We start from the raw sequence: 25506 nt of genomic DNA on the forward strand, positions 1-25506 counted from the left end.
AAACACATACCATGGTCGGGATAGACCTGGTGGCAAGGCAAATGATAAACAGTCAGCTTCGGTGTCGAACACTTAGTAATACTTGTTTTATAGGCTAGCTACCTATAAATATATAATTGACATAACACTATCTGGTAACGCTGAACGCTAAACGCAACGCTAAACGCAAAACCCTGAACGCTAAACGCAAAACGCTGAACGCAAACGTAACGCTTTATTGATATAAGCTTGTGAACTCACCAACCCCGTGTTGACACTTTTAGTATGTTATTCTCAGGTAGCCGAGGCGGGCGCGCGGTATAGGATCATGTATTGCTTGAAAACGCTTTTGTTATGCAAACTATTTGAAAACTGTTATCATTGGGTTTATGTCGTCCTGCGTGACGCAACATTTTTTTTATGGTTTTTACGCTTCCGCATTTAAATACTCGTAAACGTTTTCATGGTTTTGAAACTTTGTTTTATGGTTTGATTATAACTAATGAATCCGATCCTGTTAGTTCACACCCTCTGACGGTAAAACTCCGTTAGTGGATTTTGAGGGTATGACATTGTGAGTAATTTTAATTGTGGTAATGAAATAGGAAACCTCACGGTTCATAATCATAAGTAATTATGATTTTGAATTTCACATAACATATCAATTAATACTATGAGGGTGCGATTATTAATTTATTATTGTGCTTTGAGATGGGAATTGGGAAGAAGATTTTTGTGCTTTTATTTTGCTTCGTGATAGAAACTGCATAAGCAATTCTTTTTAATAAGGCTTTTCAAGTTAGGTCGATGCCTTATTGAATATCCTCGTAGATTACGACCCTGGAGAAAACCCGCAAGATTTATGGATCGATGGGAGGAAGAAGAGAGGAAAACATGAAATAAAATTGATTTTAGTATTTAATCAAAACTACGTCGTTGGGTTTGGCATCTAAGGTTATACGTACCGTATTCACTTTCCCCAATTTCAACACCAACAAAAGAAAATAAACCAAACTAATAACAATAATTTCGGCGTGAAAAAAAATATACCTCGTCTGTAGAAAATGTTATATCCTTTAGTCTCAATAAACCAATGAATTGTCTAAAAGCATGAATTCTCCTTGTTGTACACTAGAATGATTTTGTAAAATACTGAACTGGAGCTCTTGTGTTCATATAAATGGTGAACAATATACATATATTTAGAGAATATTGTGATTGCTTAACAAGTTAGTATATTACCAAAAGTATAAGAAAATATTGTATATCATTAAAGCAAACTTAATATTGTAAAAGATGTATCATATATATGTATTATTTTGAAAGATATATATGATGCATATTTTCCCAATCATATATTCTATTGTATTTTTTTTGAAAGATATTAACGTCACAAAATAATATGGTATATAAATTATAAAAAAGGAAAATAAGATGTTTGAATTGTATTTCCTAAACACTAAAAGAGGGGGGTATATTTAGTAAAGTTAGAGTAACGGAGGTACGTTTAGCAGCACCCGCTAAATAATATTTTATTTTTCTCTTTATGTATATGGGTTCATATCAGGTAGGTTCAGATCATATTTTTCCGATCACCTTTTTTTCCCTGTGACAAACACAATAATTTCATCCTTTAAAGGTATAATTTCTAAATCAATATATAATTTACAAAAAAATCAAACATATAAAATTACAATTTATAAATAAAATGTGAAGTAGTTGGTTTGGTTTATTTTCCCACCAATTATTTCTTCTAAAATTGGTTATTGAATAAATAAAGAAAATACACTTGATGGTAATAGTGTTATTAAAGGAGCAAGTATACAAATAAATATACAAATAATGCATGCTTGACATATTTTCATAATCTTGCATCAACATTCAACAACCACCCCACTATGAAACCAAAGCCACCATAATATTCCTTCTAATTTTCACCTATTTATGCATCTAAAAACAGTGTACAAAGCCCTCTTAGATTCTCTATGGACCTGCCCAAACCCCCTTTCAAGCTAACCCCTCTAGCTTGTTTCTTCTTGTTGCTATTCACCACCATTATCCGATCGCCTTACGCCCGAACCCTTGGCGGCATCCCACCACCACCACCACCACCAAGGCGTCGCCACCACCACCACCCCAAAACAATGACTTTCTACATGCCAAATATACTCAACTCCACCATATACCACCCTCCAACCACCCCTCCAACAAACCAAATCAACACACAACCAATTCCCTTCTCTAAACCTTTAGGTCTTTTTCCTCCTGTAGGCGGAATCCCAGTTTCTGATTCCAATTCCATCCCGAGCCAACCATTTGGATTGGCTGGAATTGGAACTGGAACTAGGATATCCTTTTCTGCATCGGATATCCTCCATGAAGAATTAGAGTTTGGTATGGTCAACACCATTGATGTTGATTTACTAGACAAAACAAATCTCTATGGCATGACATTATTGGGCAAAGCCAAAGGAATGTATGTTGCTAGTTTGGAAAATGGAAGCAGCCAAATGATGGCAATGACAACAAGCTTTGTTGATAATGAGTTTAAAGATGAATTAAGGTTTTTTGGTTTGCATCAAGCACATATAAATTCGGTGTCACATGTCTCGATCATTGGGGGCTCAGGGAAGTACGAAGGCGCCAATGGATATGCGACGATAAAGCCTATTAAACTTAGATCCAAAAGTGTTCAGAAACATGGAGGATCGGATAGTTTTCTTTTGGTAGATGTTTACCTAGGTTGAGGTATATATAAGTACAAAGCGGACTATTCATTCGCACAATTAAACTTAGATCCAAAAGTGTACAGAAACATGGAGGATCGGATAGTTTTCTTTTGGTAGATGTTTACCTAGGTTGAGATATGGAATTGCCTAACCAAAAGAGCGTATATGAATTGGCATAATGCCATGTTGCCATCTGAAGACCGAATTGAAGCGGGTCAAGCTAAGTGAACATGCGTTTGAGCGTAAAATGGATAGTTCTGTATTTTTATTTATCATCAAACATAATGTTACAATTATACTGTAAATGTAACTTATTATTATATTTCTTTTATGTTTAACTTGTCAATTATATAAAGTACAAAATCAGACTGGTTCATAACTTTTATTCAGTATCAATAACAAGTGATGTATCAATTTCTTTGGTTAACTTTTCTCGTAACTTTGTCCAACCATATCAATAAAATCTTATAAGTAAAATCATTTATAAGGTTATATAGTAGTTCACGTTATTTGGAAAAGATTTGCCCCACAGTTCTTTGTATGATTCATAAAGCTACGTAACAATACATGCATGAATACAATCTATTTAATTAAACAAATAACATTTTTTTAATTGTTCTGATGTATTATATTACCTTTGTCACATTTGTTACACACTATTATCGTATCATAGGATGTGTCACATTATAATGTATAGTGTAAATCTACATTATAATATATAATTTTTTAAGATAAATATATAAAGATAAAGATGAAACCCCAAAAACGAGAATAGATCTCATGTCTCAACTTATCAAATAGAGCAAAAAGTTTTAAATACAGGTTTATTTTCACATTTTAACCATAAATATCTACTTATATATAGCTTGATAATCATACTAGTATTTCTAGTTTTAAACCAATACTAACTATAACTTGTCACCGATGTTTAGACTTTGTATGGATGCCAACATTACTTTTGTCAAATTGTCCGTCTTCACATCCCCTGAAGTCTAATGCAGACCATTCATAAACTTCATTATTATTTATTATTGTAAAATATACTTACGGACAAAAGAGTCCAGTTATATAATTCGAAATGTATAAAAATAAAGTAAGCCATAAATCCATAATCTATATTGGGCAGTTCATATAAACCAAATAAATCCATAAAGTAGTTGTTTAACCAAAACACCCCATCATCTATGCACCAAACAACTCCATCAACTTCATCAACTCTATATTGTATCATCACACCACCACTATATATGCCTAGCCCCCTTCAACATCAAAACACACACATCATCCCTTTGCCATCAAAAACATACCACACCAAATGGCTAATATCACTTCCACCATTTTCAAAACCACAATTTGCATCTTTTTGCTAGCCATATCTCTAGGATGCTCCAATGGGACCCGCATCTTACTTGATACGACAAACGATGTAACCCCAGTGGCCCCACTACCAACCAGCGAGCCAGATACAACTGGTCCAGTAGATGAGACTGACACACCCGTGGAAGATTTGACACCTACAACACCAAATGGTCAAACTCCTACCACTGGTGCAGAAGCACCAGTGACAGGTCTGACCACCCCGGTACCAACTACAGTAGCACCTACTGTAGCCGCACCCACAACCAAGGGGGCACCAGTAACTACCCCTGTAGGTGCTACACCTACAGGAGGGGCAAGTACTCTTGCCGCCGGCAGTGGTGTTGTTGCAGGTGGGGACCACCCGACTTTAAGTTTCTTTATGCATGATGTCCTAGGAGGGTCTCACGCTACAAGTAGAGTGGTTACAGGTATCGTAGCGAATTCAGACGCTAACGTTGTACCTTTCTCAACTCCTAATAGCCAAGTGTTCCCCATCACCGGCGGTGTCCCATTAAACAACATTAACGGTATAGTTAACAACAATAACCTCCCATTCTTAGCCGGTTTCAACGGTAACAACCCAAGCAACCCTAACTCCAACACCATCCTCCAAAACACGGGGAACAACAACGTTGTCAACGGTGGAAAGAACCTACCATTTGTTGCAGCCGGTCAACTCCCAGCCGGCATAACACTCCAACAACTCATGTTCGGTTCAATAACCGTCATCGACAATGAATTAACCGAGGGGCACGAACTAGGAACCGGTGTGCTAGGCCGAGGGCAGGGTTTCTACCTTTCAAGCTCGTTAGACGGGAGTAGCCACACGTTTGCGCTAACGACATTATTTCACGGTAGTGATCACGAGGTGGATGATACAATTAGCTTTTTCGGGGTTCATAGGACAGCTTCAGAGATATCACATATCGCGGTGATTGGTGGGACTGGGAAGTATGAGGAGGCTAAAGGGTATGCCACTATTGAGAGTCTGCCTCAAGTTGATGAACACACCACTGATGGTGTTGAGACCATTGTTCATGTTAATGTCTACCTCACCACACCATAGACATGTTCCACTAGGTTTGTGCGTGTCATGTGGTTTTGTTTGTGGTTTTAGTACTTTCTTTTTTTGTACTTAGAAGTGATCTGTAATCAAAAGGTGTTACTTGTGTATTTTTAAAACTTATAATATTGGTTTCTTTCTATATAAGATACCATATGAGTTGGGTAAAGATTATGACTACGGTGTTAACATTAATAATTTTTTTAGGTGACATTTTTCGCTTGTGTGTTCTTGAATGATCACTTACTGATAAAATAAAGAAAAACCGACTACCCAGGGTGTCTGTCGGCCTCATTAATAATTTGGCACTCTTAGTAGATACGAGTTTGAAGATCAAAATAAGTTAAAATAGTTTTCATGTCGAATAATAAGTCAAATCATTAGTAACGGTCTTTTACCAATGTAAGCCAACCAAACCTTTAAAAATAAAACCCAACCAAACCAAATGGTTACTGGCAGTTTAAATGATTTCACGGTTTTGGCTTACAACGGCATAGTGATTTCACACACCGAATCATGAATATATTTGTATAGTTTATGAGACTGAATTTCCAACCCAAGAAATGCAGCCCAAACAAAAGCGGTCTAGCCCAAACTAGACCGACCCCTAGAGGTCCAGTCCTCGGTCGGTGCATTCCCTTGTTTCCGGTCCAGTCTGGTTCACAATGCATGATTCGACTTAAACAAACTAAACATATCTTATAAAAAAATCCCTACATTACCAACCATATATTATGCATGTAATATATATATGATGATGGAAAATGTTATTTATGAAATCAATCTCGTGCCAAATAAGAATATTGAGTTTCGTTGTATCTTAAATAACATTAATGAAATATATAGTATGGTTTAATTAATATGTAACATAAATTAAAATTTCAAGCACGATCTCCCCTCCATAAGTGGCCTGCTCATTGACCAGTCGAACATTCTTAACTGTCGCATAACCATTCGCGTTCACATACTTCCCAGTTCCACCCATGATGGCTAGTTGAGACTCGGACACCCCTGTCCTATGAACACCGAAAAAGCTAAGGCTATCTATGTAATTTCCACTCTTAAACATAACCGTAAACAAGACACATTGGCTATTACCATCTATAGAGCTAGCCACATAAAACCCCTGTGCCTTCCCAATCAAGTTGGACCCAGACTCATGCCCTTCGGTCAACTCATCATCAAAGACCGTGATGGTCCCAAACATGAGATGTCGAAGGCTAGGGCCGAAGGTCATTTGGATCCCTCGGGTCCTGGTTTGAAACACATTAGTTATGGGCCCACACAAGACCAATGAAGAAAGGGATGTTTATGTTTTCGTCATTGGTTGGTTGAACCGGGAGGACAACACCATTGGGCTTGGGGAATGGGAGTAGACCTTTGACCGTTGGGTTGTTGACTATGCCTGTCACGGCTCGAGCCGAGGGGTTGGGTCTGCCTAGGACTTCATGCATGTAAAACACTAGGGTGTGGTGTGGTTCAGGTTGTGTAGAGATTGGTGCAGCCAAGGAGCTAGATTGATCAGTATGTAAACACTTAATTTGACTAAGGTTCCCATTGGTAGAAACTTCAAGAATGGATTTAATATTTAATGTGTGCATCATATGTTATGCTGGCCAACAGTGGTGCAGTTAGGATATTGACTCAATGGTCTTGGAGTCCATAGTGATTTAGTTATAACTTAGATATGTTTTTTTTCCTACACCACCAGCTGTAATATTTAGCTTCTCAAACTAATCAATATTGTCCGTTTTGCCTACAAAAATTACAAATTTGTTTTTTGGTGTTGTGATGACTTCCATGGGTTACCAATCCTCGTACTACTCCTACTCGAGCACACCTGTTCTTATCCAAAAGCATCCCCCCCCCATATGCATTTGTGATATTGAGGCGGGACATTATTTATGGCCCAATATCTCCCTTGTAGACAAAACATAACACAATGATGTGGGATTTGCCTATGGTACAAAGGTGTAGAGCAAATGCCATCCGCACCATTGTATTGCCACCACCATCATCATTACCGTCATGCAACTGTCACTTCCACCTATTGCCACTAGTTGCCTGCGCGTAGAACCCATTCTGAATTTTCTTTTTAAACAACTCATTTGTCACAACCATTTTGGTGCGAACCAAATTGTTACTTTCTAAAACGTCCCATTTTGACTCAAACTTATTTTACTCACCCATTTTAACCGAACCCGGTTTGATCCAAACCCATTTTGGCATATAAATTTTACCCGGTTTAGATCCAGCTTTTCCCGAAAAGTAAAAAAAATATAAAACAAAATGGACCAAAACCGGTACTATTAAGTCAATCAAACCAAACTTCACTTTTATTCACTCATATCTAAAAGAATGACAAAACATATATGCTTCTATACACCCTTATATTACAAGCAAACAATCTCTATAGTCTATAACCATAGCCTATATACCCGGACCACACTGAACCATGGTTCAACAAAAGGGCGAGCCCGGGTGCCCAACTCATTACCTATTTTTACAAAAAGAATTCTAAACAATCATCAAACAGTAATAAACTCTGCTGCAAGCTCATTAAATAAAAAATCTTCAATCTCTACAACAATTGAATCCACTTCATCCTGCAAATCTAACCACGGTTCCGCCCAACGCGCGTTCTTAGATAAGTCAACATTGACTTTTTTCTCTTGACTAAGTAACATATTCCACAGTTCTTCTTCAACCACATCTCTCCTCAAACCATTATGCATTCTTCTCCTCAAAGACTTTGACCGAACAACCTCAGTCAACCCTAAGTTTATCCAGTCAAACAAGAGCCGTCTATCGGCTTTACTCCATGAGTTTTGGTTCTCATATTTCTTCTCTAATGTTTTGAATATTACAGGGTCTGGCATGCATGTTTCAAAATTTAACTCTACATTGTCACCTTGCAATCCCATTTCATTTAGCACGTCAACTAGATACGCAAACTGTTGACTTTCTTTCGGTCCGAGGAATCTAACAGGTTTCGTGTTTTGACTAATTGAAACCACCGATTCTGAATTGTTAGACTGGTTTTCTTCTGATTCAGACTTTAGAAGTTGAAGCTTCATCCATAAACCTAAGGTATTTAATAATAATATTAGATTATTATACAAATGCATACAAAGATTTTGAACATACAATAATTGTTTTAAACAAACTAACCATTAAGATCGGCGCACACACTCTCACCATTTTCAGAGCTTGATGAATTGTCCTGTTCCAAAACTGAATTTGGACTCGGCTGATAAGCTTCACCCGTATCTCCCTCTTCACGTGGCAATTCCTGTAAAGATTATGTGAAATATGAAGTCAAAATTGACCATTGACCAAATAACAATATTGGTTTAGTTTATTCGGTTATGGAATTTTATTCGATCGTAAACGAAAACCGAACCAAACCAAATAAGATACTTGTGAAACCAAACCAGATAAGAATTCGGTTCGTTTGATCAAAAACTAAATCAACTGATTTCCACCAAATTGATTTTTCTAACTAATTTTTTACTTCTTTAGTTTTTATTAAAATGCATTAATAATATATAAAGATAAGTTAATTTTGAATAATATTCTTATTAAGTTACTAGTGTAATTAATTATTATATAATGACAAGTTAATGTGGTATAACTTTTTAATCAACTTATATAACTAACTTAAAGTATTATACAAAGATTAATTATGATAGTATAAAAAAATTGGAGTTGGATTTTGAAACATATGGCTGAGAAAAGCTTGTGAAATACTAGATATATCATATATACAAATTATCATGGATATCCGGTTAATCGGTTAATTCAGGTCATTCAGTTATAACCGAAGTCAAAATTTCATAATTAAATAGGAATTTGGTTTGGCTCGCCTTTTGGTTTATTCAGTTTATACCGAATAATGAACGCCCCTAATTAACATGATAGAATAACAGCAAAACGTGTATTACCTTTTCATATGACATGTCAAAAGAACACGAAAACTCAGCAGCCTGTGAGTTCGCAGACGCGTTTTTATCAGGATCCACAGAGCTCAGTCCCAAATCACCATAGGACATGTTCTTTAACTTCGTGTTGGTACCAGCTGATCTATTAACAGATTTAGACTGTTTGGATACTGGTAATTTGGTAACCGAGTTCTCTCTCCAACCATCATAACTGCCGATATTAACACGTGTTACCATCTCTAATCTTTGCTTTGATTCAAGATTACAAACCGGTTTACTAAACCAATTTTCTTGACAAACTTTGGTCCTTTTGGATCTTTCTAGAAGCCGCTTCTTATATTCCCACCCCGTATGCGAATCTTGTAAAAACAACGGTCGAGATTCCTGTTTAACATTCCCTAAATTCGGTCTCAAAACCAAATCTTTTCTTTCTTCAATACGTTTTGATTTCTTCTCGTTTCTTAGCTTTTGCCTAATTATTCTTGATTTCCTCTCATGTGAACCTATAGAAGCAGACTTCTGTAGATAATTCTCAGTAAATACTCGTGACCGACCGTAAACTTGCTTCTGCTGACGTGGCGGTGACGTGTCAAAACGCATCAATTTTGCAATTACACCTCGATTATTGTGTTCAGTTGACATCATCATCAACAATATAAAACCTAAATTCATGAGAATTGAATTGTTAATATGAATTTGAGCCCTAAATGAAATACGAATAATAATTTTTCCAGAAATTAATAATAATAATAATAATGTAACCTAATTTAATAACATCATCATGAATAATTGAATAAACACATAATGATTCAATAGTCACTTGACGAACACGAAAGCAAAACAGAGTCACACCAATTAAGCAATATGATGATCAAACTTAATCAATTTCACATGTTCTTCAAGAACTTGAAAGTAAATTAAATGAAATTAAATTGATAAAAATATATTAAAAAAAAACAAACCGTAAGTGGAATGATTCTTCGGCTTCCTAATCCAATTATGATCCCGTAATGAAGCGTGATTAATTAAGTATTAATCAAACAGAAGATTAATTGAATTATGAATTAACAGTGGAATTGAATGATGTGGCGGCGTAATTGAATTGAATTGAATTGAATTGGATATTAGTGAGAAAGAGAAATTAGGGTTGTTAATATGATGGGGTTAAATGATGAAATGACTGTAGGCTGTTTTGCCCAAAAGGTATGTATAATAATATTCTTTCTGTTTCTGTTGTGTTGGTCAAAGAGCTTGATAACTGTAGAAAGTAGAAACCAAGTTTCATTTAATTAAGAAATGAATACAAGGTGACGTTTATAAAGTAGACACCCGCGTAAATCGTGCAAGAGTTACAAGTTAGTTAAAGTAGTTATTATCATCTTATATGGCTTCTATAAACCTTTATGATATGATAATATGTTCTAGATATATATAAAGTTACATACATGCTATATATATATATATATATATTTAAACTCATATAACAAGAGTTTTGTGCAGTAACAATATGTAGAAACATGTAAGAATTAAATGATACGTAAAATTATAAATTCAACAAGCTGTTTTTAATACGTTTTTATTGTTAGAAGTTTTTTTTCTCATACTCTAATAATACATGATATACGAATCATATTTGAGGATGGATTGTTTGTATTTGCGTATCTTTTTTATATTTGTGTGTAATGTATGGTACACGAATCGTGTTATGATATATACCATTTGCGTTACACATCTCTAAAAATATCATTTTGTACACTTAGAGCATCTTCAATTGTGTTGATGTAGCTACCATTTGGATTGCAAACGAAACCCGTAAACTGATGTTCACTATTGGAGGTGGTCACATGGAAGAAAGAAAACAAACTGTTTGGATTGACGAACAATTGCAAACTCTATTGTGAGAGAGAAAGGAAAAGAGAATATGAGAGAGAATAAAGTGGTGTTGATGTGAAGTTGTTAAGATTAGTAAACGACTCCAACCATTATGGATGCTCTTATAATAAATGGCATCCATATATATGTTACACAATCTAGGTTTTTTAGTAATATACACCTAAAAACTTACCAACACAAAAGCAATATATGAACATATTTGCAAGTCTCACATCGGTTGAGAGAGAACAAAGTATTCCTTATTAATGGGTGGAAAGCTTCTTCATCAAGACGAGTTTTGTCTATGCGAACAATTCTTAGTTGAAACATGTCTTAGAAAGATTACAGATGTTTGAAAATAAATATATTAAATATAATTTTAATTTATGGTTAGGGTTATCGATGTGGTTTGTTTAGTGATTTAATAGAGCTTGAGTTAGAATATAATATAAATATAGGTCTAGTGGTATATTCATCTATGTATCGAGTTTTATAAGTTTATTAATAAAAAAGGTCAATAGTTATGTTTAGTATCAATCTAGTATTAGGTGTGTGTTAATCAAGATTTGGGCCAATAGATTTCACCCGTACCATGTTTTTCAAGATCAAGAGCTCGAAACAAAATCATATCGATAAAAAAGCAAAACAAAGAAGAAGAGGTTCGTAAGTGGACAATTCCGCTTCTTAATCGAACTAAATGGACTGAATATGTGATCATCTATGTTTTTTTATCCCGTATTCAACTGCGATATAAAACAAACATTACTCCTGAGGATTTATCAAACAAAAGATTATTGATTTGAGTCTCCTTAAGTTTGGAAGTTTTATGATAATTAGAGATTAACAGAATTATGAAAAGAAACACTGGAATTTATAATAACGCAATTAGCGAAGGTTGTACGAAAAAAGAAGGGAAAGGGGATCACAATTTTCAAACAAAAACGTGTAAATTTATACTACTGAGATAAGGGGGAGCCTCGAATCCATGTATAAGCTTCGCCCATGATGACAACGATCTAATCAGGGGCGTAGGAAGCTTTTGGGAGCAGAATCGACCGAACGCATACAAACTTCTTTTTAGAGTTATATTCAAGTGTTTTGACATCGTATCTGTAGAAATTTCAACATTGAACCCGTAGAAAGCCCAAACAAAAGTGATAGACAATCGGTCGCCGTCCATTGAAATTTTCTAAAATCATAGATTAAAGTATCTGGCTACGTCACTGAGTCTAATTAAATTAATTATTTTTCAGCGGACGTATACCATCCACTCTATTCTTAAATCACTGTACATTCACTTTGCGGTATCTAAACACACAACCACCTATACGAGAAGCTTGGTTTAAAAAAGCGCGCCTGAGGCGAGAGGCGACCTAAGGCGAGAGCTTCATCGCTTTTGCCTACTCAAGACGAGCAATGTTCAAAAGGCGAGAGTGAGGCGCTATTTTTAGGCAAAAAGCGGCATGAGGCGAAGCCGAGGCGAACCCGAAGCGAGCGCCTTTCGTATAGATGTCGTTTTTATGCATCAAAATGTTGTAAAACATGTTTTTTAGGTTGCACATGTAGATAATTTATATATTGAATCATATATAAAACCTATTTATTGCTACATTTAGAGTTGGGATGCTAAAAACATAAAATATATATTTAAAAAAATTATATAATAACCTTACGCCTCATATACGAAAAGCTTTCGCTTTTTGGCCTTCGCGCTTCGGCTTTAGACCTCATCACTTTTGTTCACCTCTCGCTTTTTAAAACCAAGACGAGAAGTACACCAAGTTACAACTAGCATATCCCTTTTTGCAAGCAATTAAATTGATATTAATTATATAAGGAAACATTTTTAAAATGTTTCCTTAATAAAGAGAGATCCAATTTTTGTCCCCATAAATAAAACTTTACAAAAAGGTCCCCTAGAAATACCTCTTTGACGACGTGTTAGGTCTCAAAGCGTTTTTGCACAACCTGTTTAGCCGCCAAACGCGTTTTTCACGGCATGTTAGCCTCCAACGCGTGTCTTTTACAACATGTTAGCCTCTAACGCGTCTTTCATGACAATTTTGGCTTATTAATTGTTTTTTTTTAATATTACATTGTTATAATTAATTCTATCCGTATTTGGTTTTTCTTTTATAACCTGTAATATATAATTTTGAATATGTCGCTGAGACATGTTTATTTTTTCTACATGTTGTCATAAATTTTATTCAAAACCGAGTGTTAAAGTAATATCAAAATGTTTAATAAATGTTTAATAAAGTTTGACAAGGCTCGTTTTAAGTAAAGTGTTTGCCAACACGTTGATAAAAATAAGCACGTCTCAATGGTATATTTGAAACTTTATAAAACTTTATGTATTTCAAGTTATTAATAAACCAAATATGAGTAAAATTAATTATAATAATGTAATATTAAATAATAATAGTTAATAGGGCAAACATGTCTTGAAAGACGCGTTAAAGGCTAACAAGTCATGAAAGACACGTTGAGGCCTAACACATCGTCAAAGATGTTTTTGTAAGAGACATTTCTGAAAACTTTTATTTATGAAAACAAAAATAAAATCTTTCCCCATTAATAGTTGGGGGTTTGGATCAAATACAAATGAAAACAACGTGCTAAACGTGAGAATCAAGTAGAGTAATTATGTAATTGTATTATAAAATAATTATGTAATTACATAACTATTCTACTTGTATATATAATTACTATATTTGATTTTCACACGTTAATTTCATTTATACATTAATCTTCCCCTAATAATTAGTAGGATATTCTGGAAATTTTCCCATTATATAAAATAAGGGTTCGTAGATTCTAGTTGCATCACTTTTAAGTGCCCACAAATATATATATTTATTTGGTTGGTCAACGACCGATATAATTTGGCGCTATTTGCGAATTGGCGCCACAAACATGTAACTGTACAAATGAAGTCTCCAACAAAATTTCAAGTCATGGGAAATTAGGCATATGACGATATGCGACAAAAATAAATTGTACTTTTAACCGAACAAAAACCTTTTCCTCAATTAAAATATATACACAATAATAAAAACTTATTTATTTCATTGATATATATAATTTTAATGCATATGTATTAAGTACACATCTATAGCCACTAGCCGTTCCAATAATAATAATAAAAATAATAATAATCTGTAGCCACCTTTATATAATTGGCAATTTCGGAATTAGCCTTGGAGTGCAAAGCAAATTGTTAGCTCAAATGCATGTTTGTTTTGGTTATTAGGTTTATTTTAAATAATAATTTATATGTTTTTAAAGAATCCTAGTTAAATATGAATATTTTCAGGTTTAGCCTACATAAATTATGTTGGATTTATCGTACAGTATTGAGTTTTGAGTAAGTTCTAATGCAATAATAGTTTAGGTGTAGGTGTTTTGCCAACCAATTTAAATAACGATCCATATCTTGAATTGGTATCAAAGTCAATATCCAAAAACTCATTGAAACCGTGAACCATCGATCATCTATTATTGTCTATCAAGTATCAGCAATCAATAACAAGAGAGAAGTCCCCGACTGATGGACTATCAAAGAAGCTGACGATTGGCAGTCAACTACAATTGTCATTTGAACCCTTCTTACATTATCGATATTGTTTGATCAAGAAAAGGGGATAAAAATCCCGATTAATCGTTTAACCTAAATGAATATTCATATAGCCAAGAACAGTGGGTTAGAATCAAAGGTATCAGCTCTAGTGACCTACAAGCGAGCTCGACAAAGACCAATAACGGTGGATCAACCACCCACGAAAAACTAGCCAAAATTTCATCAATTATTGCGTAAATAAATTGGGGATTATGTACTCCAATCAAGATTGATTTCAATCCATTATGAAGAAACTATGAATAATTGTAAAAACAGTAAAAAAAATACGCAAATGAACACTGACCCGGTGCTCTGAGTTAAGAAATTGCAAATACCGAGTGGAAAATAAGTTTACCTTAATCGAAATTTTAGGTTTGTGGCGGCGATAGACTGAAACAGAGGTGGTCTGGTAGAGTTGTGGAGGTGAGCGACGTCCGGCAAAGCGACAATGGTCGTGAAGCCGTGAATGAAGGGCGACGGTCGCCTCCCTGTTAGTTTGCCTCTCTATGACGTGTTTTTTTTTAACTTTGTAGGCAATGTCGTTGATAAGTGATAAGTGAAAGAAACCATACATGTTAGAAGAAATAGTTAAAAAAACGTCATCGAGCATATTTAAACTCAAGACCATGTCCTTAACTACTTATCTTAGTAAAGGTTCACTCCAGTTTTTTTATATTTCCGTTCTTTTAAAGTTTCAAAACTCAGTGGATTCCAGTAAACAATAGTCATTCTATTAAAATTTCGAAACTTAGTGGATTCCAGTCAACCCATACCCACTATGCAAGTCTGCCCATGTCCGTAGTGGAGCGTTTTTTCCACCTTTGTTGTTCAAAACGCCTAACACCATCATGAACTTGTGTGTTTCAAAGAAAAAAAGTTGTGATGTTTTTACTTTTAGGCACAATATTGAGCACAGAAAAAGAAAGGTTAAACCAATTTCTTTAATCAGTTTAGAGAAAATTAATGTTTGCGTCCCTGTAGTTTTGGGGTGGAGTCACAATGAGTCCCCAAAAAGAAATTTTGAACTGGTTGAGTCCTTGTGGTTTCAAAATTGTATTATTTGAGTTCTTGCTGTTACTTAACTATGTTAGCTTCAAGGGTAGATTCGATATTTCACTTCTATATATATACATTACTTTCATAATTAGTCACCTTGAGTCCCCTTCACCTTTTAACAAATATAAATAAACTTGACCAATTTTTTTAACAAAAATAAGCAAATCGAACCACCTTTTCAACAAAAATTAACGATTGAACTACTTTTTAATAAACATAAATGGACCAAACTAATTTTTTAAGCAAACTAAACGAACCGAATCACTTTTTTTTAACAAGTAGTTCATTTTTTCAACAAAAATAAATGAATCAAACTCCTTTTTTAACAAAAATAAGCGACCCGAATTTTTTTTAACAAAATTAAACGAATCAAACTATCTTTCTAACAACAATAAACGAACCAAACTTGTTTTTTAACAAAAATAAACTAACCAAACTTATCTTTTAACAAAAATAAAGGAATCGAACTACATTTTTTTCTACTAAACTAAACGAACCGAGACACTTTTTTGTGACATTCGTCAATTTCGGGTCTCATTTGTATTCGTTTTTGTATTCGTTTATCATGTAAACCGACCCATTTTGTAAACCAAAGCTTATGATATAATCAAAATGATGGATTTTATGTTACAATATTGTTTTACACTTGTTGGGTCTTGAAAACATTCTTTTTGGTCCTTAAAACTCCTTAAAATGATTTAAACCAAACTTTGGAGACTATTATTGCCATTTACCAAAAACTTGTTTGACCATTTCGACCATCACATGCATCTTTACCCTATTTGTATGAACCATACTCTTACCATTATAAAAGCAAGGCTCCATACACCATTTTGGTTGTTCATCTTCTTCAAAATCTCTCTCAAATCCAAGTATTCATCTTCAACATTTTGTTTTTGATTTCTTAAGGTCAACTAACTATAGTCTTTCATTTTAACTTGTTCATCTAATATTACTAACACTTGAATATTGAGGTACAACATATATATAATACACACCCCTTGTTTCCTTTATTTGTTAATTCACCGACTCCGGTTGGTTAAGTTTCGAATGTCATAAGGCAAGGCTTCATGGAGGACTTCGTGTTCTTGATATATATATACACACACATAACTTATTATACATATCACTTATGACTAACTTCTAACCCTTTTAGTTTGTTCATCTTATTTACAAGTTCCATGGTGTGGGTTTGTATAAGACTAACCTCGGTTTAACCGAAACTAGTCCAAACCGGAAACCGAACTTTTGTTTACTAGTTTTGTTAAAATAGTTGTTTAAACATGTTTATTGTTAGATTTGAGTTTCAAAAATCATTTTTACAAGTTCTTTGATATTAAGCATATGGAATCCATCTATGAACTCGTTGGGAGATGGAAACCGAACTAAACCGAAACTTTTGCTTAAAAGACTTGTAGTTAACTTTTTAGTTGTAAAATTTAAGTTTTCTTCATTTATAAACCAATATACAAGTTCTATGATATTTGGGCATGTAGAAACCATCTATGAACTATTTGTGAGATGGAGACCGAACTATACCGACTTTTACTCGCTTAAGACACACACGTGTGTTTTTAGCTATCAAGACTTGTATATTTCTTTAAAAATAGTTTACAAACTGATTTTAATTATTTTCTTAAGTACTTGGAATTGTTGGATCCAACTTTATCTCATCACATAGTTTGGACCGACAAAACCGAACACTCGCTTAACGTGCGTTGTTAGTTCTAAACAATTGATCTACATACTTGGTTAAGTGTTAGTATATTTTAATGAGTTATCTCATAACAATTAATATGTTGGAAAGTTGACTTTGGGTTTGACCATTTGTCAAGACCCGAATCGACAACCCGAACACTCGTTAAAAACCCGTTTTAGTATCTTTGTCCCAAAGGAACTTGCATTTTAGCATTTTTCCCACCTTATTACTTAACATTGGTTAAGTAAATATTAAGGTTAGATACTTTAACCCGGTTTCGAGCAAACTTACATTTTTAAAGGATTGTTATTATAAATTCTTAAATAGTTACATTTTAAACCTTGAACTTTAATTGTTTACTTTTTGCAACAATTATTTTATTTAAAGATCTTCAAGACAGCCATTCTAAATCCAAGATTTTATTTTCATTAACTTCATCCATCCGGTTATTCATCTTTTACCGATCAAATTTTATACTTGAACGTGAGTAACTTCATACCCCGTTTTCTATCTTTTGTTTTGGGGTGACATTTCATACTTATTCAAATCAAATGCTTTATACTTGAGTCTTAAACCACAAACGTTGTTGTATACTTTACTTGAATAATTGCTCGATTTGGTATTCTATGCTTATATGCCTATGTGTTTATCGCTTTCAGTTGGTGGAATCTATAAATCCTAGACTACATGGAATCCCCTTGTAGCAAGGTGTCGTTAACGTAATGCAATTAACGATATTCTATTAAATCCTAGACTACTTGGCAATCCCTTGTAGCTAGGTGGCGCTAACGTAATTCTATTAGCGATTGTCAATTTATCCAAGTTTATAGCTATTATTTATGGTTTTGTATACTAGTTTTGTGGCTTTTCATACTATATATCTATTGTTCAAATTTATGAATTGCTCACCAACCTTTGTGTTGACAACTTTATTTTATGAAATGTTACAGGTTTGCATCTAGGTTGATTATGGAGTTCGGTGAAGAAAATTACACAAATACCGTTAGGATATTAGCAAAAATGAACAATATTCGATTTGCTATATTTTGCTATATTTTGTTGTATTTGACTTATGAATATTTGGTTATGTGACATTTTCGATGTTGTGAAATGAAATGAGTTTGTTAAATATTGTCGCTTTAAATAGTGTCATGCGCTTATGGGCAATCGTTACACCTCGGCATGTTCTGCCGCATTTGGTCGGGATGTGACATTTTTTAACAAGCAGTTTAGTTCATTTCATTTAACAAAAATAAACAGATCCAACTACATTTGAACAAAACAAAAAAAAAACAAATCAAACTTATTTTTAAACAAAAATAAACTAAATGAACAACTTTTTTAACAAAAAAGAAAACATCGAAATACTTTTTATAAGGGAAAATTCCCAAAATGACCCTTTTTAAGAGAGGGAGATGTAACATCCCGTTTTCTAGTTTCGGTTAATAAATGAAAATATGAGTTATTATGAGTCGGGCTAGTGTTGGGTTAAATGGATATGGGTATGGACTTGGGTTATAAAAGAAAGAAGGAAAGACCATGGGCTTAAGCTCATGACCATAATTATATAAACCTTAAATCACCCATTTAATTAATTTCACACATATTTCATACACCACCAAAACACACACTTAAGATCTCTCTCTAGTTTCTCTTTCTCTCTGAAGCCGAAATCACCAAGGAAACGAGCACCGACCCGAGGTAATAATAGTATAATGTTTATGAACTTAAACCCGTTAGATTTAGTCACGAAACGACGAGCCGACACCGTTAAACCGTTAAGTTATGAGATCCGGGTAGAGTCGGGTATAAACCGAACCTAAGATGAGTTTAGGGTTCATACTAACTCAGATCTGGATCGAACGGGATGAAAAACGATGAAAAACGGTGGGAAAACGAGCCGGGTCTCGTTTTTCCGGCGAAACCGCGTTTTTCCGGCGACGGCTGGAAAAGTAGGTACGAGGTTAAGGAGGATGTCAGGGAATGTTCTGACATTCCCTGACCTAACCCTAATTCGTTAACGGGAATCTGACGAATTAGCCTTGATTCGTTATCTAATTCGTTAAGGAAAAGAATGACGAACTAGCTCAGTTCGTTAAGGTCCAATTCGCTATAAGGACCAGTTCGTTATAATGTTGATTCGTTACAAAGGCAGACTCGTTATAATAGTTAATTCGTTATGAACTCCCATTCGTTAAAGACTGAATAACGAATTAAAACTTTGAAAGAATGACAGAACAGTCCCTGGGCTTAGAAAAGAATGATTTAATTACAAAGAAGCCCTTGAACGTTTAAGTTAGCAAATTAATTAATAATTCAAAATCCTAGTGGATAATGTGTTACGACAGTTAATGGAAATAAAAATTTTCCAAGCTGACCTGGCAGCTCGACCCCAGCCAGGGGCTCTGCCCCTTGGACCCTGCTAGGGGCTGCCGCCCCTAGACCGCGCTGCCAGGGGCGCTGTCCCCGGACCCCCGTTCGTTGTGGATTATAATAAAATAGAAATACGACATGGGTAGTAATAGTTAATTGATAAGTGTAATTGTCCTACAGTTAGCCGTGCACAACTCAAGAAATGAATAACTATTAATGGTGAACGTAACCGCATTCAGGTGAGTTCTAGCCCATTCCTTGTTATGTTTTCGGGGCTGTGTCCATACACGATGTGATTAGTTAATACCCTTATCCTAAGAGATAAGTGTATGCCATATATGTATTATGTGAAAGGTGTGAATGATTGTTTGTCGGTGCGTGAAAGATCTTCGGATATTGCATGTATCGGCAAGTTATGATTATGGATATAATGTTGTGTATAATATATGAACGATATGTACGTATTTTATGAATGTATATAAGAGGTAGCCAGGTACAGAAGAAAGGGACTGAGCCCTAATAATACTCAAGGCAGAAAGGGACTGAGCCCTAACAATACTCAAGGCAGAAAGGGACTGAGCCCTAATAATACTCAATGCAGAATAAGGGACCGAGCCCTAATAATACTCGAGGCAGTAGGGCATAATGCTTTTTAAAACGTATGAGTATGCAAAGTATTGCTAGATGTAATGTATGTAAAGAAAGAATAAAAGAAAGAATGAATGGAAGAAAGAATGTATATATATTTATTTGAAAGAAATATGAGCAGGTTAAGTACGTATATATGTATCTTCGGATGCATATAGATAAGGAGGTGAAAGTATTGTATGTGTATGATTAACTAGAACTCACTCAGCGTAGCTGACTTTTAGTATGCACGCAGGTGAGTAGAATGAGGCAGCTGGCTTGAGCAGGGCACATGGCAGAAGAATAAGAGTCTGACATCTGAAGACTCAAGATGTTTTATGTTTAATTTTTTGATTTTGAAAGACAAAAATGTTTGATTAAGACAAGTTATGAATTATTGTGTAATGTTTTATGAATGTTTTATATTCCGCGCAAGTTTTAATTAACTCTGATATTAAGAACTGTGTTTATGAGTAAATCCAATGCCCAAATGTGAGGCACCGGTAACGGGGCCTTACAAGAGAGTGTGGAAAATAGCCCTAAATTTCAACGTATTCCCAAAATGGCCCATCAAATTTGGACTGAGGAGACGAGATCTGAAAAAATCCTTAGGCCAATAAAATTCTGACAAGTGCCAAAATCCGATGGGTTTTTTAAAAATATTGGGGGACCAGTCCATATTTTGCATTAAAAGTTCTTATTAAAATACAGTCTTTTCCGACGGTATTTTAATGTTTCCTAACGGGTCCCCTCAACTTCCAAAAACATGGGAAATTGTGCAATCAAATTCAGTCTTTCAAGACGCATTTAGGGTGAATTTGTACCAAGAAAACTATAGATTTATAAATATTAAGGGACCCGTCCATATTTTTAGACTAAAATTTATTTTCCAAAGCTTTCTTCCCAGGCGGATTATTTAAATTTCTTATCTAACCCCTACAAATTTAAAGACATGGAAAAATGTGTCATTTCATTTTGTCTTTTAAGACACTTACTTGATAAATTTGAACTAAGGGGATCATATTTTTGAAAAGACTGAGGTACCCGTCTATATTCTTCATGAAATCTTAATATTAAAAAGTTGTCATGCCAGACAGTTTATTAAAGATTCTTATCTCGACCGTACAAATTTTGAACTCATGAAAAAATGTGCATTACAAATTTGTCTTTCAAGACACGAATCTTTAAAATTTGTACGATGGAGACGAGTATGTAGGATATTCTTACTTGTCCGTCCATATTTACATTATATCTATCATCTTCCTCAATCCTCAATAATTCATTTACATATGTTCATCAAACTCTAATCTCGAATTAAATCATGAAGTTTAAGAGGGGTGATCAAGTGGAGGTTATGGATATGGGTCCCGGGTTTGTTGGATCCTATTATGACGGCAACTGTAACATCCACAAAATTTCGATTCATATTTGACAACTAAGTAAAGTTGAAGGATCAAAATTCCCTAAAATAAGTGTTGGGAAAATTTAAATAAAGAAAACAAGATCATACTGTAAGGAAATAAAAATGTCTCATAAATAAAGTTATCTTATGTTAAGGATGTGGAATAAGAAAAATCCATCCCACATTGAAAGATGTAAGAAAATGGAAGCATTCCACATGGGTATAAATAACGAAGTTAAAACCCATCCCACATGGAAAGTGGGAAAGAAATGGAAGCTCTTTATAAGGAAGAGATTTTCCATAATAATATTCTTATACGCCTAGTATGCACCCAGTGGTCCTAGCGGAGGGTGCAAAGCACCCGACGCGCACGGGCTCGGGCGAAGGGCGATGGGTGCAATGTGGCGCTTTGATGGCGCACTTTGCACTTAGCATGCTCGCATCGCCGCGAGCCGCCTTAGTATTTTTGGACAATGGCAGTTAGACCCGGAAGTGACAAGCTAACAAAAGACAAGGGACTAAAAGTGAAAATTTGTGTTCAGGGACCCATCGCGATACGCGATGAGCCCAGAACGCAGGTCATCGCAAAAGGGGGGTTTACGGCACATTCATTCCTCACACCTAAATCATTTCTCTTTCTAGAAATACTCTCTCTACCTCTGTTTCCGTGCCCCGACCCGACAATCGTCACCTCGTAATCCGTGCCATACACCGATGAAACCTCGAAGTGCGTGCCACCCGAAGATAAACCGACAATCTATCTCGAAGTACGTGCACAACATCGTAGTGCGTGCCAAGCTCTAAGGTTCCGACAGTTTAAACTCTAGTACGCGTTAGAGAGTAGAAGTGCTGCTCAATCAATCTTAGTAATCAAACTCCAAATACCCGTGTAAGGTAGGGGTTCTTCCTAAGTCATTATTTTATAATTATAATATATGGCTTGGACCATAGTCAGGGTTATAGCCCAAACCTTGATCATAAATATATTTACATAAGCTTTAAACGTACAAAGATTATAGTAATGTTTCCTTACAATTAAGAAACACATACTTTTCATTCATAAGGATATAGTTCAAATATAGTTTCTTAACGATTAAGAAACATAGCATTTCATACACAAGGAATCTAGTAAAAACATTGTTTCTTTATGATTAAGAAACATAAGATATTACATTCAATACTAGCAGTCAATGAATTTTTCTTCTTCAATAGATGTTTCTTCATGAAGAATATACTCATCATATGATTTAATAAATAAACAGAAAGACTACAGGTCTCAATATTTTATTCAAACATATGATCAATCAAGGTTTAAAGCTATCAAAACTAGACTAAGGGTCTGTAACCGGATCAAAAGATGATCCGGATATTTATATAAACCTATTTTATAATATGTCAATCATCAATCAATCAATCAATCAATCACAGTCAAGGTTTCAAACGAGATCACCAATCATTCAGAACAGACAATCACAGGTGAATACGTTAACCTTTTCAAATCAATCAAAATATATTTTAGACTCGATAAGATGAACGGGTGTTTGTCTAACGATTCAGTCAGTGTTTTCATGAGATTATATGTTCTCTAAAACATTATAATACAATACAGAAAATAAAGGCAACTCAGACCGAGTACACATGTGTCTAGATCCAAACATAACTGTTCAGTCCATCAATCAATGGCCAGGGAGGCCGCGGGCTAATGGCCATAACTAGTTCTCCTTGTCGGGGCTATACGCATATAGCTCGGGGGAACAATTGTGTGTGTGTAGGGGAGTGGTACAAAGCCCATATATGGTCGTGCATCTGCTGAGTGTTAAAGAAACTATAATTGTATTGTAATTGTCATTCAAATGTTTTATAGAGTCATACGTGTTCACCAGCATATAGCTGATGTATTTTTCTCACATTTTAGGGAAACATATTAGCACAGGTAGCAAGGAACATAGTCCATTCATGAAGATAGACACTCGCAAGGTAGAGATGGCTCAATTTTAAATTATTAAAAGATTATAATCAAGATTTAAACATGATTTGTAAATCAAACTCTCGGGTGTTTATTATCCGAAAAGTTTTCAAATAAATTAATATTTTATTATAACCAAAGTCTTCCGCTAAAACAAACGTAATTCTGATGTATTTACAAAACAAGTACCAACTACTGGTCATACGCCTATGCCCTAAGCCGGGGTATGACAGCAACATAATCTCAACGTTCGGAAACGAGTACATTGTTCAGTTCCGCACGTTGTATGAATGGGAAGATGATGAAGATAACTCATGTATATTATTTGGATGATCATGTCGGAATAGACGAAATCGCATAATATATTGTAGGTGTAGACGGATTAGTAATAAATTTGAAGGTGTGGACTAGATTTCAACACATAGGAAATAAATTACTAACTCGTCTTCTTGGTACAAATTCACCATAAATGCGTCTTGAAAGACTGAATTTGATTGCACAATTTCCCATGTTTTTGGAAGTTGAGGGGACCCTTTAGGAAACATTAAAATACTGTCGGAAAAGACTGTATTTTAAGAAGAACTTTTAATGGAAAATATGGAGTGGTCCCCCAATATTTAAAAAAAAAACCGTCGGATTTTGACACTTGTCAGAATTTTATTGGCCTAAGGATTTTTCCAGATCTCGTCTCCTCAGTCCAAATTTGATGGGCCATTTTGGAAATATGTTGAAATTTAGGGCTATTTTCCACACTCTTTCTCTTAAAAATGGTCATTTTGAGAATTTCTCCTTTTTATAATACAAATAAATAAAACGAACTACTTTTTTCACTAAATTAAACGAACTAGACAATGCGCTTTAATAAAAACAAACGTATAATTACTTTTAAAAAAAATAAACGAACCAAACTTATTTTTAACAAAAATAAAAAAACAAATTGAACTACTTTTTTTTTAACAAAAATAAATGAACCAATTTTTTTTAAACAAAAATAAGCTAACCAAACTTATTTTTAACAAAAATATCGTCGTAGTTTGTGCCAAGGTGGAGTGCGATTTGATTGCTTATTTTAGATGTAGTTACGTTCGTTTAGTTTAGTAAAAAAATAGTTCGTTTATTTTCATTAAAAAGGTAGTTCGATCGTTTATTTTTGTTATAAAAGTAGTCTGGTTCGTTTATTTTTATTAAAAAGTAGTTCAGTTCGTATTTCTTTTAAAAAAAGTCTAGTTCGTCTATTTTTGTTAAAAAAAATTAGTCCAGTTCGTTTATTTTTGTTAAAAAAAATTTTGGTTTTTTTTTATTTTTGTTAAAAAAAAGTTCGGTTCATTTATTTTTGGTTGATTATGGTTTGGTTAGTTGATTATGGCTTGATTGGTTATAGTTTGGAGGTTAATTATGTAATTTGGAGGTGATTTTTAAAGATGGACTAAAACTGAGCAATCACTTAATCACAAGAACTCATATGGATCATAAATAAAGGTAAACTAGTAATTCCACATTTGGCAGGGACTCAAATGGTTCATTTTTGAAACCATAAGGACTCAACCAGTTTAAAAAAAATTTTGGAGACTCAATATGCCTCCACCCTGAAACCACAGGAACACAAACAGTAATTTTCCCATCAGTTTAATTTTAATCAACCAATATCCATCACATAAATCACCCCACTCCTTTAATTAGTTAAACTTATTTAAATATTATATTAATTATATTTGATTGGTAAAATCATTTATAAGACGTTTTTCACCTACGTAACAACAATACGACCGAGACGTTTTTCACTACCTGACCCTAAGACCATCCGCTATGGGGCGCGAA

General features: G+C 34.5%; 2 protein-coding genes and 2 pseudogenes across 4 annotated transcripts; 2 read left to right on the top strand and 2 right to left on the bottom strand.

Moving 5' to 3' along the window:
* Positions 1 to 2123: 2123 nt before the first annotated feature.
* Positions 2124 to 2726, top strand: LOC143538908 (dirigent protein 16-like). The gene has a single exon (XM_077032348.1). It carries the CDS (start codon positions 2124 to 2126, stop codon positions 2724 to 2726), a length of 603 nt encoding a protein of 200 aa, XP_076888463.1.
* A 1023-nt stretch (positions 2727 to 3749) lies between these two features.
* LOC143538893 (dirigent protein 24 pseudogene) lies at positions 3750 to 5147 on the top strand (annotated as a pseudogene).
* Positions 5148 to 5986: 839 nt separating this feature from the next.
* Positions 5987 to 6714, bottom strand: LOC143538896 (dirigent protein 25 pseudogene; annotated as a pseudogene).
* On the bottom strand, positions 6292 to 10179 carry LOC143538895 (uncharacterized). Of its 3 annotated transcripts, none has more exons than XR_013136331.1 (4): positions 9075 to 9786; positions 8302 to 8422; positions 7499 to 8215; positions 6292 to 6574 (listed from the first exon to the last, which is right to left on the bottom strand). XR_013136331.1 is itself a non-coding variant. In XM_077032339.1 (4 exons), the coding sequence occupies exons 2-4, from the start codon at positions 9717 to 9719 to the stop codon at positions 7659 to 7661; spliced, it is 1323 nt and encodes a 440-aa protein (XP_076888454.1). In that variant the 5' UTR covers positions 9720 to 9733; positions 10030 to 10179; the 3' UTR covers positions 7273 to 7658. The 3 variants fall into 3 exon arrangements, 2 of the variants coding, with proteins under 2 accessions (XP_076888454.1, XP_076888453.1); XM_077032339.1 differs by lacking the exon at positions 6292 to 6574 and adding an exon at positions 10030 to 10179 and having other exon boundaries at positions 7273 to 8215; positions 9075 to 9733; XM_077032338.1 differs by lacking the exon at positions 6292 to 6574 and having other exon boundaries at positions 7273 to 8215.
* Positions 10180 to 25506: the final 15327 nt, after the last annotated feature.

The sequence above is a fragment of the Bidens hawaiensis genome, unplaced genomic scaffold, assembly GCF_021521415.1.
Source record: "Bidens hawaiensis isolate Kalapana, Puna unplaced genomic scaffold, B.hawaiensis_p1.1 tig00011760_1, whole genome shotgun sequence".
NCBI classification, from domain to species: Eukaryota; Viridiplantae; Streptophyta; class Magnoliopsida; order Asterales; family Asteraceae; genus Bidens; species Bidens hawaiensis.

What these genes read in the sequence shown, in the direction of transcription:
- LOC143538908 (XM_077032348.1), top strand. Translation starts at nt 2,124, where the DNA reads ATGACTTTCTACATGCCAAATATACTCAACTCCACCATATACCACCCT.
- LOC143538895 (XM_077032338.1), bottom strand. Translation starts at nt 9,743, where the DNA reads ATGAATTTAGGTTTTATATTGTTGATGATGATGTCAACTGAACACAAT. An exon ending in TTGACATGTCATATGAAAAG is followed by an intron (nt 8,423 to 9,074) that starts GTAATACACGTT and finishes TAATCTTTACAG; the next exon opens with GAATTGCCACGTGAAGAGGG. An exon ending in TGTGTGCGCCGATCTTAATG is followed by an intron (nt 8,216 to 8,301) that starts GTTAGTTTGTTT and finishes TAAATACCTTAG; the next exon opens with GTTTATGGATGAAGCTTCAA.